Here is a 15,563-nt window from a genome sequence, read left to right as displayed (position 1 = left end):
CCCCTTCCTCCCAACCTCCTTCCTCTCCCCACCCCAGCCTAGGCTTTCTCAGGCTATTTCACAAGCAGGCCTGAGTATGGAGCTGTGCCATCCCAGCAGGCAGCAGAGAATGTGATCTTATTCCCTTGATTTATTGATCTGGCTGAGAGCAATCCCAGTCTCTCTCATCCTCTACTCTCTCTCTCCTCTGGCTTCCACCCCCCGCCCCCAGCCGAGTGGGACCTAGGGCCCCTTATACAAAGAGCCTCCCTCCCTGCTTTCTAGCCTGAGCGGGAGCCCTGGGGCGGGGAGAAGGGAGAGGGAGGGCCTTCGAAGGCCCAAATCTTGGGTGGGGGAGGGGCCCCGGAGGGGAAAGACTTCCTGAATGGAGAGGGAGGGAGGGAAGTACCCCAGCTGGTCCTCCCCAGTGGAGGGTGGCTGGGGAGACCCGTCAGACTCCCTACCCCCTCCCCAACCAGGAGAAGGGCGGCAGGGAGATTGCCTTAGTCCCTTAGCGGGAGTGATCCCCACTTGGAAGAGTGCTACTCATCCACTGCCATGTGACCTCGGTCCCCGAGGGCCGGAGCGCCCTGGGGGTTGGGTCCCGCGTGGGAGTACGGGGACCCCCCCTAAGGAGCGCCTCGTGTGTGTGTGTGTGTGTGTGTGTGTGTGTGTGTGTGTGTTGGGGAGGAAGGGCGGCGGTCTGCAGTCTGGTGGGCAGTGACTGCGTGATGGGGTGGGGTCGCCTATCCGGCTCTGCCTCCTCCCTCCTTCAGCCCAACTTTGAGGAGTGTGTGAGGAGGTCCCTCCACGCAGGCCCCAAGGCCTCGGCCCCCTTCACCCCCACCCCCGCCCTTCAGCTCCCGGTCCCGATGGCGGTTGCGTGCTAGAGCTGCGGTGTGGCTCGCACCATGACATCATCCTGTCAACCGGGCCTCCCGGGAGGGGGTGGGGGTAGGAGCGGCGGCGGGAAGGGGGGGTGGGTGGGGGAGGCAGGCAGGGAGGGAGCCAGCCAGCCAGAGCCCAGCCGAGCACTCTAAAAGCACTTAACCGAGCCAGGCGAGCGGCGGGGTATGGTCACAGAGCCCAAGTCCGGCCAGTGGGAGGATGACTCAGGGACGGCCCCGGCCATGAGCAGCAAGGTGGCCCCCAGCCCCGCCGCCCCCTCCCCGGCCTCCCCTCCCCCGCCGACCCCCCTGGGCGACCCCCCGCCCCTGACGGACGAGCAGGAGCCGACCACCACCTTCTGTATGCTCATCCCCAGGATGCCCCAGTGGAAATTCGCGGGCCCCTCGGGCTTCCTCAGCCGCAGCCCGTCCAGCGCCAGCAAGGATCTGGCCCCCGCCAAAGTGGGGGGCCCGGGGGAGGCTCCCCCGACCCCGGGGTCGGGCTTGGCCGCCGTGCTGAGCGCCTGCGAGCCCGTCTGCTCCACCCCATGCTCCTTGCAGGTTATGAGCCGGTTCAGGGGCAGCGGAGGGGCCAGGAAGGCCTCCCGGGTGGAGGGGGTGAAACTGGCCGGGAACGAGTGGAATCGCAAAGGAAGCTTCATCCATAAGCCCGCCCAGGGCTGGCTGCACCCAGACGAGAGAGTGCTGGGCCCGGGGGTCTCCTATATCGTTCGGGTGAGTGTGGGGCAGGGGAAGCGGGGGAGACGGTGGGCTTTGAGATCACGGCTCCCGGGGCCGCAGAGATCAGGTTCCCGCCGGATGGGGGAGGGGATGGGGGACCCTGCCCCCCTCTCCCAAGAGGTGCCCATCCCCACCCGTTGGAAAAGGGCGGAGAAACCCTTCCCCTCCTCTACCCTCCTCCTCGCCCCCCAAGGCTTGAAAGCCTCAGTTGCCCCCGCTCCTCCTCCCCCCCACCCCAAGCCTCCCCCTCCTTCGGCTCGCTCTGCCCCTCCCTGGCTGCTGGGGAAAGGGGGGCGGTGAAGTCGGACGGAGGAGCCACCAACCCCTATCCCCTCCCTGCTACCCCACCACCGTCCTGCTCTTGCTCCAGGTTTCTCTAGCGATTCGGGGTGGGGGGGAGAAGGTAGAGAAGAGGGAGAGGGGAAGGGAACGCACAAGTGGGGATGAAATTCTTCAGGTTGGGGCGTTTATTCCCGGTCCCCTTTTCCAACCCCGCAGGAGAAGTCGTCAAGAAGTGGGGAAGGGAAGAGGGAGGCCTCCTCTAAGGGATCCCCAGGGAGGACCGAGACCTCGCCATCCCGGGGTCAGACGGCTCCGGAGGGAGGGAGAGAGGGAGGCAGGGAAGGAGGGAGGGAGGGGACGTGGAGAGAGCCAGCTAGAGACGTCATCAAGGGTCACGGGGTCATCCGAGTCAGCCTCCCGCGCCTGTACAAAAGCAAACCCAGAGGGCAGGCCCGACTGGGGTGTTCTCTTGGGAAGATTACTTTTCTCAATTCCTTTGTCCCCGTCCCGGCTGTAACAGGGAGCTGGGCGAGTGGACCGCCTCTATGGGCTTGGCCTCAGAGGGCGGGCAGGGTGGAGCCGGGGTTAGAGCTGAGCGTTGGGGCCAGGCTCCTGGAGCCCCAGTTTCCCCTACCAGTGGTTCGTGGAAGAGGCTTCAGGCGGGCTTTGAGATCCCGAACGGAAGAGGAGCCGAGTGGGGAAGGGGGGGATGCTGGTTGTCAGGTGTGCAAGTCCAAAGGAGACCCGATGTTAATTGGATCTGCCAGTGAGGCGGGTGCCTAATCTCATCCTTAATGAATTTACAGTCATTTACAGTCACGTGAGAGGATGAGACTGTAATTCTCCTGTCTGCGCAAAGCCCCCTCAGCCCTCCCTCTCCCTCAGCCCCTTCCCCAGATAAATTATTGGACGTTTGGGACATTTGGCTGAAGTCTAACTTAATTGGATGGGAAAGACAGTGGAGTTAACCCCTTCACACCCTGAGGCTTTGCCTCTGGAGCAGGGAAGAGAAGCGGAGAAGAAATAAACCCTGAATCTTGGGTTGTCAAGGGAACTCTCATATCCACTTGAGTCGATTGGCACCTGTGACCCCCAAGGATCCCTGAGGTCTTTCCAATATCCACTGTGGCCCTTTGACCCGCGGCTGCCTCTGGGGTAGAACGGGACCGATGCTGAGAGAGGTCAAACCGTGTGTACTGGGTCCAGAGCTGCCAGAACAAGCAGTGACTATCAGCCTCAGCATCCCCTCCCCGAGCCATGCCTTTTCTTCTGGAGAAACCGAGGCACGAGGAGGCTAAGGACCTGGTCCCGAGGCCTCCTGGGGAAACATCAGAGCCTAGTGGCAAGAGCCCAGGCCTGGGAGTCAGGAGTCTTAGGTTCTAGAACCAGCTCTACCACTGGCTTGCTGAGTGACCTCAGGCCGGTCACTTAACCTTTCTGGATCTCAATTTCCCCATCTGTAGAATGGGCATAATAATACTACCTGGCCGTCCCTACCTCAGAGGGATGTTGTGAGATTAAAAGGCGACCACTGATGTCTCATCATAGAAATTCCAGGAGTTAGTGGAACCCAGCAGTCCTCGGTTCCAGTCAGGGGGCTGCCTGGAAAAGGTCAGGACTGGGAAAGCTGTGGGCAGTCTGAGCATCGTCCACCTCAGCCTTGGGGAGGAGAGATGTCTGCCGTGGGGGGTGAGGGGGAGGGGAGGGGGGCTTCGCAGAGCTGACGCTATCTCTCTCCCCTCCCTGCCTACACATCCCACAGTACATGGGCTGCATCGAGGTGCTCCGCTCCATGAGGTCCTTGGACTTCAACACTCGCACCCAGGTCACCAGGTGAGTTTCAGACCTGTCTGGCCCTTCCCGGTCCTGGGAAAGGACAGATAGACGCTCGGGCCATTCTGGGCTGGGCCACCTAACGCAGGGCTCGGCCCAGTCTCGGGTGCCCCACGGTATCGGGTCTGTCCATGATGACGGCCACCTAGGTTCATGGCTGGAGGGACAGCTACAGGAGCTGGATGGACATCAGCCAGTCAGCCAGCAAATCAATTGGTCTTTCTAGTGGGTGCGGCCACAGGGGTCGGAGCCCTGTGCCAGGCATGCAGGGAGCACCTAGTCTGATAAGGGAGGTGGCCCAGTCAGTCACTCGGAGCAGCCTCATCCCCGCAGGCGGATACAGCCACTGTGGGGAATGAGCCGGAGAGGAGAGTCGGAGAGTCCTCGGGGTGATTCGGGGCAGGCTTCCTGGAGGAGGTGGCCTAGAGCTGTCCTGGAAAGGAGGTGGGTTGGGGGGGAGGTAGATGGTGACCTGGAGCAGGGTGCGTCGGTGTCGGTTGGGATTTGGATCAGGGCATCCTAGACACCCTGGAGCATTTCGCTCTCGGCTCCACTCCCATTGTCACCTGGCAGAGCCCACTCCCACTGTCATCTGGCAGAGCCGTGGCTTTACCCCAGCATGAGGGATGGGGGACGGGCGTTACGGGTGGGGAGAGGGAGAGGTGCTGCGCCACCTGAAGGAGCCCTTTCTCCAGCCACAAAGGGACCCAGACGGCAGGAGAGGGAAGAGTTGGCTTTGTTCCTGTTGGTCACTGAGGGCCCAGCTGACGCTAATGCCCTCTTCTCCCTCCATCATCTTCCCCCTCCCCCAACGTACGTACACCCACCTTGAAGAACAGGCTCCTGCCCCAGTCCTGGAGAGAGCGAGCGAGAGGGCGGGTGGCAAGAAAGTAGAACAGCCACTCGCCGCACCCACCCGCAGCAGAGGGAAAGGGAGTGGGATCAATAGTCAAGAACGGGTGAAGGGGAAGGGGGAGGGGGGGAGGAGGGGGACCAGCCGGAGCGTGATGGATTATTTATGATCCTCCCCTCCCTGCCTCCGGTGACATTGGAGAAAACAGGGAACCGCAAGTGGGGCGGGAGGGGGGGAGCAGCCGGGAAGAATAGGAGAGGGAGAAGAGAGGGGAAGTGATCGGAATTGTTCACGCTCCCCACTGCAACCCACTCCCGTAGTGAGCCTGAGATCAAAGTCGAGCGAGGCACTAGGGATGGGGGAATACATAGGATTGTCCCTAAGGTTGGTGCCTCCGCCCGGCCCTGGAAGGGGGGAGCTCCAAGGGAGGAGAGAAGGGGACTATCACCCTGTTCACCCTGGACTGTGGATCTCATTGCCGATGGGCAATCCTCCACCCCAGGCTGGGAGATCCCCTCCTGCCCCTGGGAGCGAGAGCTGGGATTAATGATTAAAGCCCTTATCGTTGGGTAGAAGAGATAAACGCTCAGAGTGTCAATAAGAGGCTGCCAGCAGCAGGAAAGCTGCCACTGGCCCAGCCTAGCTGGCTGGCTCCCAGGTTTCACTGGATGTCAAGAGGGCGGCCATGGCCACTTCCTCCCAGTGCATCCTCCCGCTACCTTTGGAGGCAGTATCTGGAGAATTCCGGGGCTGGGAGGATCACGGCTTGGACAGGGTAGCAATCAGTGGTATTTGTTTAGTGCTCACCATCTGCAGAGCACCGTACGGAACACTTGGGAGATCACGGCATAACAGAGTTGGTAAACGTGTTCTCTCCCCCCCGCAAGGAAGGAGAAGCAGCATGGCCTAGTGGATAGAGCATGGGCCTGGGAGTCAGAAGGTCAGAGGTTCTAATCCCGGCTCTGCCACTTGTCTGCTGTGTGACCTTGGGCAAGTCACTTCACTTCTCTGGGCCTCAGTTTCCTCCTCTGTAAAATGACGATTGAGACTGTGAGCTCCACGTGGGACAGGGACTGTGTCCAACCCGATTGGCTTGTATCCACCCCAGCGCTTAATACCGTGCCTAGCACATAGTAAGCACTTAAATACCATGATTACTATTAGTGTTATTAGTAAGGATCTAGAGCTACAGTCTAGAGCTCACAGTCTAGGGTAGAGCAGCATCCACGGGCTAGGGCCACTCTTCCTGGCAGCTTTCCTCCTCCCTCCCATCTTCTCTCCACCCCTCCCTCTCCCCACCCTCCGGCCAAGGTGACGTCCACCCCATGGCTCCCCCATTCTAGTACGCAGCCCCATTCAGAGGGCCAAGGTGAGTCAGAGGGTGCCTTCCTCTTCCCAACCTGCAGGGAAGCCATCAACAGACTGTACGAGGCAGTACCGGGGGTCAAAGGCACCTGGAAGAAGAAGGTGGGTGGTGTGCAAAGAGCCCGTGTCTCTAAGGTGGGGGTTTGTGGTGGGAAGCGGGGCTGGGGGAGCTGTGCCCAGTGATGGGAGCGTCTTCCCTTCTCCTTGGTTGGAAACCGGGCTGGCAGCCGGGCGGGGGTGCAGTAAGCTCTAAAAGAAGAAGCTTTCCCCAGGACAAACCTAGAACCTTCCCTCCACTGCAATCCTAGAACATTTACCCCATACGAACCGCTCCCTTCCGCAAGCCTTCGAGCACCTCAACCTCTCACACTAGGACCCGCCACCTGAGATCAAGAAACCCCACCATTTGAAGTCTAGAACCTCAGTCCTAGAATTCCCTCGCCATCCCGAAGCCGGGTCCCTCCAGCTGGAACCTAGAACCCCCTCGCCATCTTGAATCTAGAACCGTCCAGCCTGGAACCAGTATCATCCCACCCTGAGCTACTCATTCTCGCCCAATCTCTCCCCCAGTTCCCACCCAAACCCTCGGGGTGAATCTGAAAGAGCACTCTCTCTGCGCCACCCCCCTCCAATATATACGCCTGTCCCAGCGGTCCAAGAGAAGCTGGGATGGGGGAACATGCTCCCCAGCATGAGAGTGGTTCTTCTTCCCGCACTGGGGGCCTTTCGGCCCCCAGCCAAGGTGAGACTCCCAGAGGCCTCCAGGCCACTCGACTAAGCCTTCTCTCTATCTTGCCCACAGGCTCCCAACAAAGCTCTATTCTCTATCCTGGGGAAAAGTAACCTCCGCTTTGCTGGCATGAGCATCGCTGTCAACATCTCCATCGATGGGCTCAACCTCATGGTACCCACCACCCGTCAGGTATTCCATCCCCATCACTCTCACATGCTCCCCCACATCCCCTGCTCCCACGAAGGGGCAAAGCTTTGCTCTGCCATTTGTCCACCGTGTGACCTCGGGCAAGTCACTTAACTCCTCTGGGCCTCACTTTCCTCATCTGCAAAATGGGGATTCGATTCCTGTTCTCCTCCACCCTTAGACTGTGAATCCCGTGTGGGACAGAGACTGTGTCGGACCTGATTATTTTGTATCTACCCCAGTGCTTAGTACAGTGCTTGGCATGTGGTAAGCGCTTGTCAAATATTATTACTACTACGATTATTGTTATTATTGTTGTTGTTATCAAACACCACAGAGCTTAGTGATCAACTCCCTTTCCCTCTGAATCGACCAGTCCGGGACTATCTTTGCCCCGACCGGTTGTAAATCGAAACCGAGGGAGACCCCAGGGCCCCCTGGTTTTCCTGACTTGGGAGACCACCCCCCCACCAACCCCAGGCAATTCACCCAGATGGACAATTGGAGAATTTCGCCTTGTTGCTCCACGAGGGCAGAAAAGGGCTCTCCCTGGATCGGAGGCATCAGGAGCATGAAGTTGTTTAGGAGTGGCAAGGCTGAATGAGGAGTGAGAATAAGTAAACTTAGAGATGAAAAAAATGAATAATTGACCGCTCTAAAGAGCCAAATTATTTGAAGTCTAGATGAATAGAGTATGAGTGGGAACATAATTCATGCAGATTTATGCAAATCAACACACAACCGAATGGGGCCGGAGAACGATGCTGCCCTGAAGCAGTCCACTAGGTCAGCTAGTGCTCACCCCTGGGAGAAAGTTAATAGCGCCCAGATCAGAGCTCCCCATTTCTCTTCCCCTGGCCCATCCCCCACCAAATCTGCACACCGCACCCGCATAGCCATTAGGCCCAGATGCCGTCTGCCCCGGAATACGACAGACGCAGAGGCATCGACTCTGACCTTGACTGGTCAGTGCCACCAGGCTGGAGCAGGGGACGGTGCCCCTGGAAGGCAAATCCCTTGGCCACACCACATCGGGGTGTTCCCAGCCCTCGATCCTGGAGGGAGAGTTGAATCCCGGACCAACTTCAGGGACAGAGCTAGGGCTCAGGAGGAACCTATCCAGAGGGGTCCCGTCCGCCCTCCCCTGCCCTGAGGGGTCCCCTCAGCTCATGCCGCCTGGCTCCCAGAGTGGTAACGTGTCTCTGCCTCTCTGCCCGGGACAGATCATTGCTAACCATCACATGCAGTCCATCTCCTTCGCCTCCGGTGGGGACACGGTAAGAGCCAGAGAGGGGGAGCCCCGGAGCTACCCGACCTCCTGGGGATGGCTCCCCGTCTCCTTTCCCTTCCTCCCTTCCTTTCACCCCATCCTAGCCTCTTCTCCCGCCACTCCCTCTCCCCTTCCCTCCTCTCTCCCCAGCACCTGGGCAGCTTCTGCTGCTGGCTGGACCCAGTGTTGCTAGGCAACTGGCTCCAGATACCTCTATTCCCCCCCCCACCCCACCCCACCCCATTCCCTCCCACCCCTTGCATCTCCCCTGCTAGCTGAGCTCCCCTACCCCAGAAAGCACCCTTCTCCCAAAGCTTGGGAAAGCAGAGGGTCTAGACTCTGAATGCCCCGGAGGACGCCCGCCCCTCTCTCACCCCTGGTTCCCATCTGGTCACAGGATATGGCGGATTATGTGGCGTACGTGGCGAAGGATCCCATTAATCAGAGAGGTGAGAGGGGTAGGGTGGGGCGGGCAGTCGTGGGGAAGGAGCAGATCTTCTACGCACTGGACATTCCCTGGGGGGCGGAGGGTTCGACACTCTTTCTGGAAGCCGGATCAGGCTCAGTCCCATGGCGGCCCCACTCCGCGCCCTCTACCTTGCTCCACCGCGTCTGCTGCGATTCCACCATTCCCCTCCCCGCCCCCATGCTAGCCTGCCACATCCTGGAGTGCTGCGAAGCCCAGAGCGTCATCAGCACCGTGGGACAGGCCTTTGAGTTGCGCTTCAAGCAGTATCTGCACAGCCCCCCCAAAGTTGTCGTCCCCCCCGAAAGGTAAAAAGCGTGGGGGCTCCTGGCCTCCATCCGCCTCTGATGGCTCTCCCGCTCCCACCCATCTCTGGGTGTGGGAAGAAACCTTCACCCACCGGGCCCTCCCCCGCCCAGCCCCACCCCACCCGGCCGTCTCCTCTGAAAAGCCTGAAGCCAGAGGCTCAGCTCCGTCGTCCCTGTACCTCGGTCCTGACGCATGGAGCTCGGACGCCTGCGTCCCTGGCAGCCGACCTGATGCCCTCGTGTCGGCGTTGCCCAGGATGACAGGGACTGAGGAGTCGGCCTGGGGGGAGGAGGACGAGCCGGCTGAGCATGACTACTACAACAGCATTCCGGGCAAGGAGCCTCCTCTCGGGGGTCTCGTCGATTCACGGCTCCGGCCATCCGGCCATGGCCACACCCAGCCGCCAGGCTCCGGCTCCTTCGGCCAGGTCAGGCCCTCACCCACCCCCCCGCCCAGATCCCGGGCTCCCGGGCCCAGAGTCCGGTTGGGATCCTGTTCCCCAGTCACAGGGGACTCCTGGACCAGCCCCGTTTGGGCCGACCGTGGCCCTCAGGCTGCCTGGCAGGGGCTGAGGAGTCAGGACTCCTGGGGGCGGTCTCCGGGTCTGCCCTGGGGGGCAGGTCTCTTGCCCCTCCGACTGGGTCTCCCCGTCCCAGGCGGCGGAGCGGGGAGCCCGGCGGGAAACAGGATAACTATCAAGGGGGGAGAGGAGCAGGGTGAGGAGGGGCACCGAGGGGGTGGGAAGGGGTCGGGTGAATTGACCCAGTTTTCTCCTCTTCCTCTTGCCAGCTGGGATCGCCCGCCCGACGAGATCAGAGTACCCATCCCGCCCTCCACTGGGACCTCAGCCTCCATGGTAGGCAGAGTGGAGCCATCTGGGCTCCGCCCAAGCGGGAAGCCCTCGGTTGAGGAGGCCGACGAGGGCTGAACCGCGGGCCACGATTCTCTCTTTCAGGCCAGACCTGCGACGGCTACCTCAATGCCGACAGCCGGGCCCTGGGCTTGCGGGACTATGAAGAACACATGTATGTGAACACTCAGAGCTGGGAGGTAGAGGCCAGAGCATCTGAGGAGAGCCCCAAGAAGGACTTGTTTGACATGAGTATGCCGGCTCCTTCGGGGAGGGGCCGAGGCGGGGAGAAGGTCTCTCTTGGGGGGGTCTCTTGGGAGAGTGTAGCCCATATGCCTTCCCCTCCACTCCCTGCCACCAGCAAAGCAATCCCAGATACTCCTTCCAGCTCCCCAAATGTCATGCCACATTCTTTTAGGGCCGGGACGGGGCGGAGGGGGGAACATACCCGGGAGCTGTTCAGTTGTCCTTCCCCACAGTGCCTTGTCCCTGCTGGGGGAAGGAAGAGAGAATTATGGCGTGTGAAGGAGAATAATGATAATAATAATGTTATTTGTTAAGCGCTTACTAGGTGCAGAGCACTGTTCTAAGCGCCGGGGGAGATACAGGGTAATCAGGTTGTCCCACGTGAGGCTCACAATCTTCATCCCCATTTTAGAGATGAGGGAGCTGAGGCACAGAGAAGTGAAGTGACTTGCCCACAGTCACACAGCTGACAAGTGGCAGGGTGGGGATTTGAACCCATGACCTCGGACTCTCAAGCCCATGCTGTTTCCACTGAGCCACGCTGCTGAGAAGCAGCATGGCCTAGTGGAAAGAGCACGGGCCTGGGAGTCAGAGGACTCAGGTTCTAATAGGAGAAGCAACATGGTGTAGTGGATAGAGCATGGGCCCGGAAGTCAGAAGGTCATGGGTTCTAATCCTGGATCCACCACTTGTCTGCTGTGTGATTTTTGGGCGAGTCACTTCACTTCTCTGTGCCTCAGTTACCTCATCTGTAAAATGGGGATTGAGACTGTGGGCTCCCCATGGGACAGGGACTGGTTTAGCGGCAAGAGGACGGGCTTGGGAGTCAGAGGACGGGGATTCTAATCCAGTCTCTTCCACTTGTCTGTTGTTTGACCTTGGGCAAGCCACCTAACTTCTCTGTGCCTCAGTCACCTCATCTGTAAAATGGGGATTAAGACTGTGAGCCCCTCGTGGGACAACCTGATTACCTTAGATCTACCCCAGTGCTTAGAACAGTCCTTGGCACATAGGAAGTGCTTAACAAATACCACGTTTTTATTACCATTATTATTATTATTCTTATCCTGGCTCCACCATTTTTCTGCTCTGTGACCTTGGGCAAGCCACTTCATTTCTCTGTGCATCAGTTTCCTCATCTGTAAAATGGAGATTAAGACTGTGAGCCCCGTGTGGGACAGGGACTGTGTCCAACCCAATTATCTGAATCTACCCCAGTGCTTAGTACAGTGCCCGGCACATAGCACTTAAAAATACTCTTATTGTTATTTGAAAACTTGTTAACATCGGACTACTCTGGGAGCCGGCTCCCAAAGGGGCAGGGCTGAGCCATCCCTGAATCCAGGCTGTATTTCCTGGCTCCTGGACCCCCTGCAAGTGGGTGTGGGTGAAGAGAGTGGGTATTGCCAATTTTCATCCCCCTCACCGAAAACTCCCACTGCTTCCCCTGCCCTCTGGTTTCCCGGGACCTCCTCTGCTGAACCCTGCCATTCTCCCTGCCTTCCTCTATGAGACAGTGATACCCACTCTGCCGGACTGGTGGAAGGTTCTGCCTGACGTGGGGATGCACTGGGCCTGTTGGGAGCGGCACGCAGGAGCCCCCTTACCTCCGTCCTCACTGCTGGACTCTCCTTTCCTTCCTGCCCCTCACTTCTGGCTACTCAAGCTGGATGATCCCTAGCCCATCTGTCCCGGGGGAGAGCCAGGATGCACTTGACTCCTCTCCCAGCTGAGTCCCAGGCCCTTCTCCTGGAAAACAGATGGCCTTGAAACTCAGATTAGAGTCAGAGGGGAGAGTGTGAGGGAATAACCCTGGGGGACCCCCAGCTCATATCCTTCCACTCCCGCCCATTCACCCGCGCCCCGTGCTTGGCATTCCAGAGCCCTTCGAAGATGCCCTGAAACTTCATGAATGTACAGTGGCTGGGGGGCCGTTGGGCAGCACCCTGCCCATCGAGGACCAGTGGCCCAGCCCACCCACCCGCCGCGCCCCCATCGCCCCCACAGAAGAACAGCTCCGACAGGAGCCATGGTACCATGGCAAGATGAGCCGGAGGGATGCGGAGAAGCTGCTCCGGGCGGACGGGGACTTCCTGGTGAGGGACAGCATCACCAACCCTGGGCAGTATGTCCTGACGGGAATGCACGGAGGGCAGCCCAAGCACCTGCTCCTGGTGGACCCTGAGGGTGTGGTAAGGAGCTAGCTCGGCCTCTGCCAGTGGCAGAAAGGAAATGGGGGCCAGCGGGGTTTTGGGGGTCTAGGGTTCACGCCCCACCATGGATTTGGGGTTATCAGAGTCCCCCCTCATTGATTTGGGAAACATAATATATATATATATATATATATATATATATACACACACACACACACACGCATATATACATATATATATATATATATATAGTTGTCCTTTGATTCAAAGAAGACAGCACCGATGGGGAAGTTCACCTATGAGTGGAGACGCGGCTGAAAAGGCTGATGCGGGACCCACGGTCCCGGCCACATTTAGCACCCTGAAAGGCCATCCTTTGGTGGGTTGTTGCGTTTAATATCTGCACTGCCTGGTGCTATTTCCTCTTCTGCCTTCTTGTCTCTCTTTCCTCACGAAGCTCAGTTGAGGAACAATAGCCGCCCCAATTGGTTGAGCCAAGGAGGGGATGGTCATTAAGTGCCTAGGATTGCTCAGAAAGCAAATAGATCCTGTGGGTGTTTCTGATTAGTTGCCTAGCTAGTGGGGTATGGACCTGTTAACGGTTCTGATTAGTTGTTCACCTATGGGTTCTGATTGGTTGACTACCTGTTGTCACTGGTCAGTAAGTTAGTGGGTGTAATTGCCATCTCTGTTAAATGCTATGTGCCAAGCACTGTGCTAAGTACTGGGGTGGGTACACTGCAATGAGACTGGACACGGTCTCTGTCCCACATGAGGCTCACAGTCTAAGTGGGAGAGAGAACGGAGTGAATACCCATTGTAGAGCTGAGGAAACTGTGACCCAGAAAAGTCGATTGACTTGTTCAAGCAGGCAAGTGACGGAGCCAGAATTACAGCCCAGGTCTCCCAATTTCCAGTCTCCTAATAATAATAAAAATAACAACGGTAGTTGTTACGTGCTTACTATGTGCCGAGCACCGTTCTAAGTGCTGGGATAGATACAAGGTAATCAGGTTGTGCCACGTGGGGCTCACAGTCTTAATCCCCATTTTACAGCTGAGGTAACTGAGGCGCAGAGAAGTTAAGTGGCTTGCCCAGGGTCACACAGCAGGCCAGTGGCGGAGCCGGGATTAGAACCCACGTCCTCTGGCTCCCGGGCCTGTGCTCTTTCCACTGAGCCACGCTGAGAGGTCAGGCGTATTTTATGCTTTTCTCTGACTGGCCCTTTTGAGGGATCCTCCAGGCCAGCCTCAGAGAAGCCCATCCCTCCCTCCCAATCCTGTGCCAGGTTCTCTCTGCTGTAACCGCCGACCCCCCGCCTCCACCCGCTCACCTATCCTCTCCCTTCCCTGACCGGCCTCTTCTTCCGCCCCAGGTCCGGACGAAGGACGTGCTGTTTGAGAGCATCAGCCACCTGATCGACTATCACTTACAAAACGGACAGCCCATCGTAGCAGCCGAGAGCGAGCTGCACTTGCGGGACATGGTGAAGCGGGAGTCCTGAGTTGGGGTGTGTAGCTGGATGGGGAGGGATGGGAGGAGGAGGTCTGGTATGTTGGTGTGTGTCTGTGGGTGGGTGTGTGCGGGGGGGTGGCCAGTCATTCCCCACGGCCCTTGAATGAGGAGTTGGGGAAGGGGCTTTGAAAAAATGGAAGGTCTCCTGTGAGTTCCTCCGCTGACCGTCCCAGTCGCACCCACCCCTTACCCCACCGCTGTGCCCTAGGGGGCCCCTCCCCTTCCAGAGAGCTGTCCTGTGCGAGACAGCAGGGGGATTATGAAGGTGATAGGCTGAATCCCCAGTGACTCTGACATCCTGCTCTCAGGGAGGTATGGGGCTCCTTGAGGCATGGGGCACCGAGCCTCCGTCCCACTTGGCCCCTCCCCCGAAGAGAAGAAGAGCAGGAAGCTGGCCGTAGGGTGGATCCACAGAACAGAAGCTGAAAGTCCACCCCCACTCCCCTCCCCGCCCTGTGCCTGTCCCCCCCCCCCCCTTTTCCTCATCTCTCCTCATCCCCATGACGACAGCCCCATCCTCCTGCCTCCCCCAGGGCTGGGCTTTCTCTTTCCTTCCCGAACCCGTCGTTCTCAATCCCCCTTCTACTCCACTCTGCTCTCTCCCCAACTCCTCTCCTGCACCCCATCCTCTCCACCCCCACTATCCTCCTCTCTCTGGCTTCCCCTTCCCTTGGTTCCCTTCGTGAAGGAATGTCGCAGCTGCTGCTGGGTTGTCGTCGCTCTCCCTCCATGGGGATCCAGAGATGTCCCCGTGCTTCCCCCAGGGTCTCCCAGAATTGCCCATCTTTCTCCTTGCTCCCTCCTCCATCCTCTCCCCTCTGCCCACCACAGTCCCTTTGGAATCTCCCAAACCACCGGCTGCTCAGCTACCCCCCGCCCCATCTCTCCCCTCCAGGCCCAGGCTTCGGACCGATCGTCGCTCTCCGTCGGCCCGTGGGCACGGAGCCGCCCCCCGTCCCTTTGCATGAGCCGAAGGGGCCATCGCGTAAGCGGGGCCGGCCGGCCAGGACGTCAGGGAAACCCCCCGCCCCCCCACCCCGAGTGCGTTCACCGGAGTGAACACGCACGCACCAAAGATGCATCCTTTTCTGACTTTTTGTATAGACGATCATTATTCTGGATGAGAATCCATCTTCAGAGTCAATGCCCTTGTAGGGAGGGAGGGTCGGGGAGCCACCGGGGCCCTCGGTTTCCCTGCCTGCCAAATAGGAGTCCACGGTGCTGGGAGTGAGGGGCTTGGGGCTGGTCGGGCCCCGGGGGTGGACTCGGAGGGCAGCCAAGCCTTGGGGTAGGAAGGGGCAGAGGGTGCCCGGTCGAGATCTGGACTGAGGGTGCCAGGGAGAGCTTCGGGGGGGGGGCGAGGGGGCGGGCCCAGGAGCGAGGAGCTGTGTCTCAGTCCCCGGGGGCTTGCGGGGAGGTGGGGAGCGGGGGGAGGGAGGAGGAAGCTGGGGCTTTCCCAGCCTGGCCGCACCCTCAGCGGCCCGGCGGATGGTGGCCGACAATCCCGGGGGCTGCAGTGCCGGCATCTCCCAGCAGGTGGCGGTGACGGGCCCAGGTAGGCACACCTACCTGGCCACAAGGAGGCGCCGTGTTGGAGGAGGGCAGGACGGTTCCGGGGATGCCCCCGGCGGCGGCACTCCCAGCATCTCCCCGCAGGGAGGGCGCTGGGCAAAGTGGGCTGGATGGGTACCTACCTCCCCGTCCGGAGGACTGGGGGGGGGCTCCCCTGGGCGGGAGGTGGCCAGGAGGACCCCGGCGCCTGCCTCCTCGACGTCCCCTCCCCACCCCCCATTGGCCACCCTCCGCCCCGGCTCCCACATCTCTCCCCCTCGCTCCCTCCTCCCCCACCGCCCTTCGGCTGCGCTCCCGGGCTTGGCATTTGGAGTCTGTTTATA

At 59.6% G+C, this 15,563-nt stretch overlaps 1 protein-coding gene across 1 annotated transcript; it reads left to right on the top strand.

Annotated features, from left to right (window-relative positions):
• Window positions 1-1,052: 1,052 nt before the first annotated feature.
• Window positions 1,053-14,811, top strand: SHC2 (SHC adaptor protein 2). The gene is made up of 14 exons (XM_007662787.4): window positions 1,053-1,121; window positions 1,209-1,601; window positions 3,652-3,722; window positions 5,982-6,042; window positions 6,743-6,862; window positions 8,083-8,136; window positions 8,527-8,578; window positions 8,783-8,903; window positions 9,160-9,331; window positions 9,694-9,760; window positions 9,860-10,006; window positions 11,882-12,192; window positions 13,529-13,663; window positions 14,564-14,811. Exons 1-13 carry the CDS (start codon window positions 1,053-1,055, stop codon window positions 13,655-13,657), a joined length of 1,767 nt encoding a protein of 588 aa, XP_007660977.3. The 3' UTR covers window positions 13,658-13,663; window positions 14,564-14,811.
• The last annotated feature ends 752 nt before the right edge of the window (window positions 14,812-15,563 follow it).

The sequence above is a fragment of the Ornithorhynchus anatinus genome, chromosome X1 (genome assembly GCF_004115215.2).
Source record: "Ornithorhynchus anatinus isolate Pmale09 chromosome X1, mOrnAna1.pri.v4, whole genome shotgun sequence".
In the NCBI taxonomy this organism is placed as follows: Eukaryota; Metazoa; Chordata; class Mammalia; order Monotremata; family Ornithorhynchidae; genus Ornithorhynchus; species Ornithorhynchus anatinus.
The sequence above is the reverse complement of the archived record's forward strand: the minus strand, read 5'-3'. Positions and strand labels throughout refer to the sequence as shown.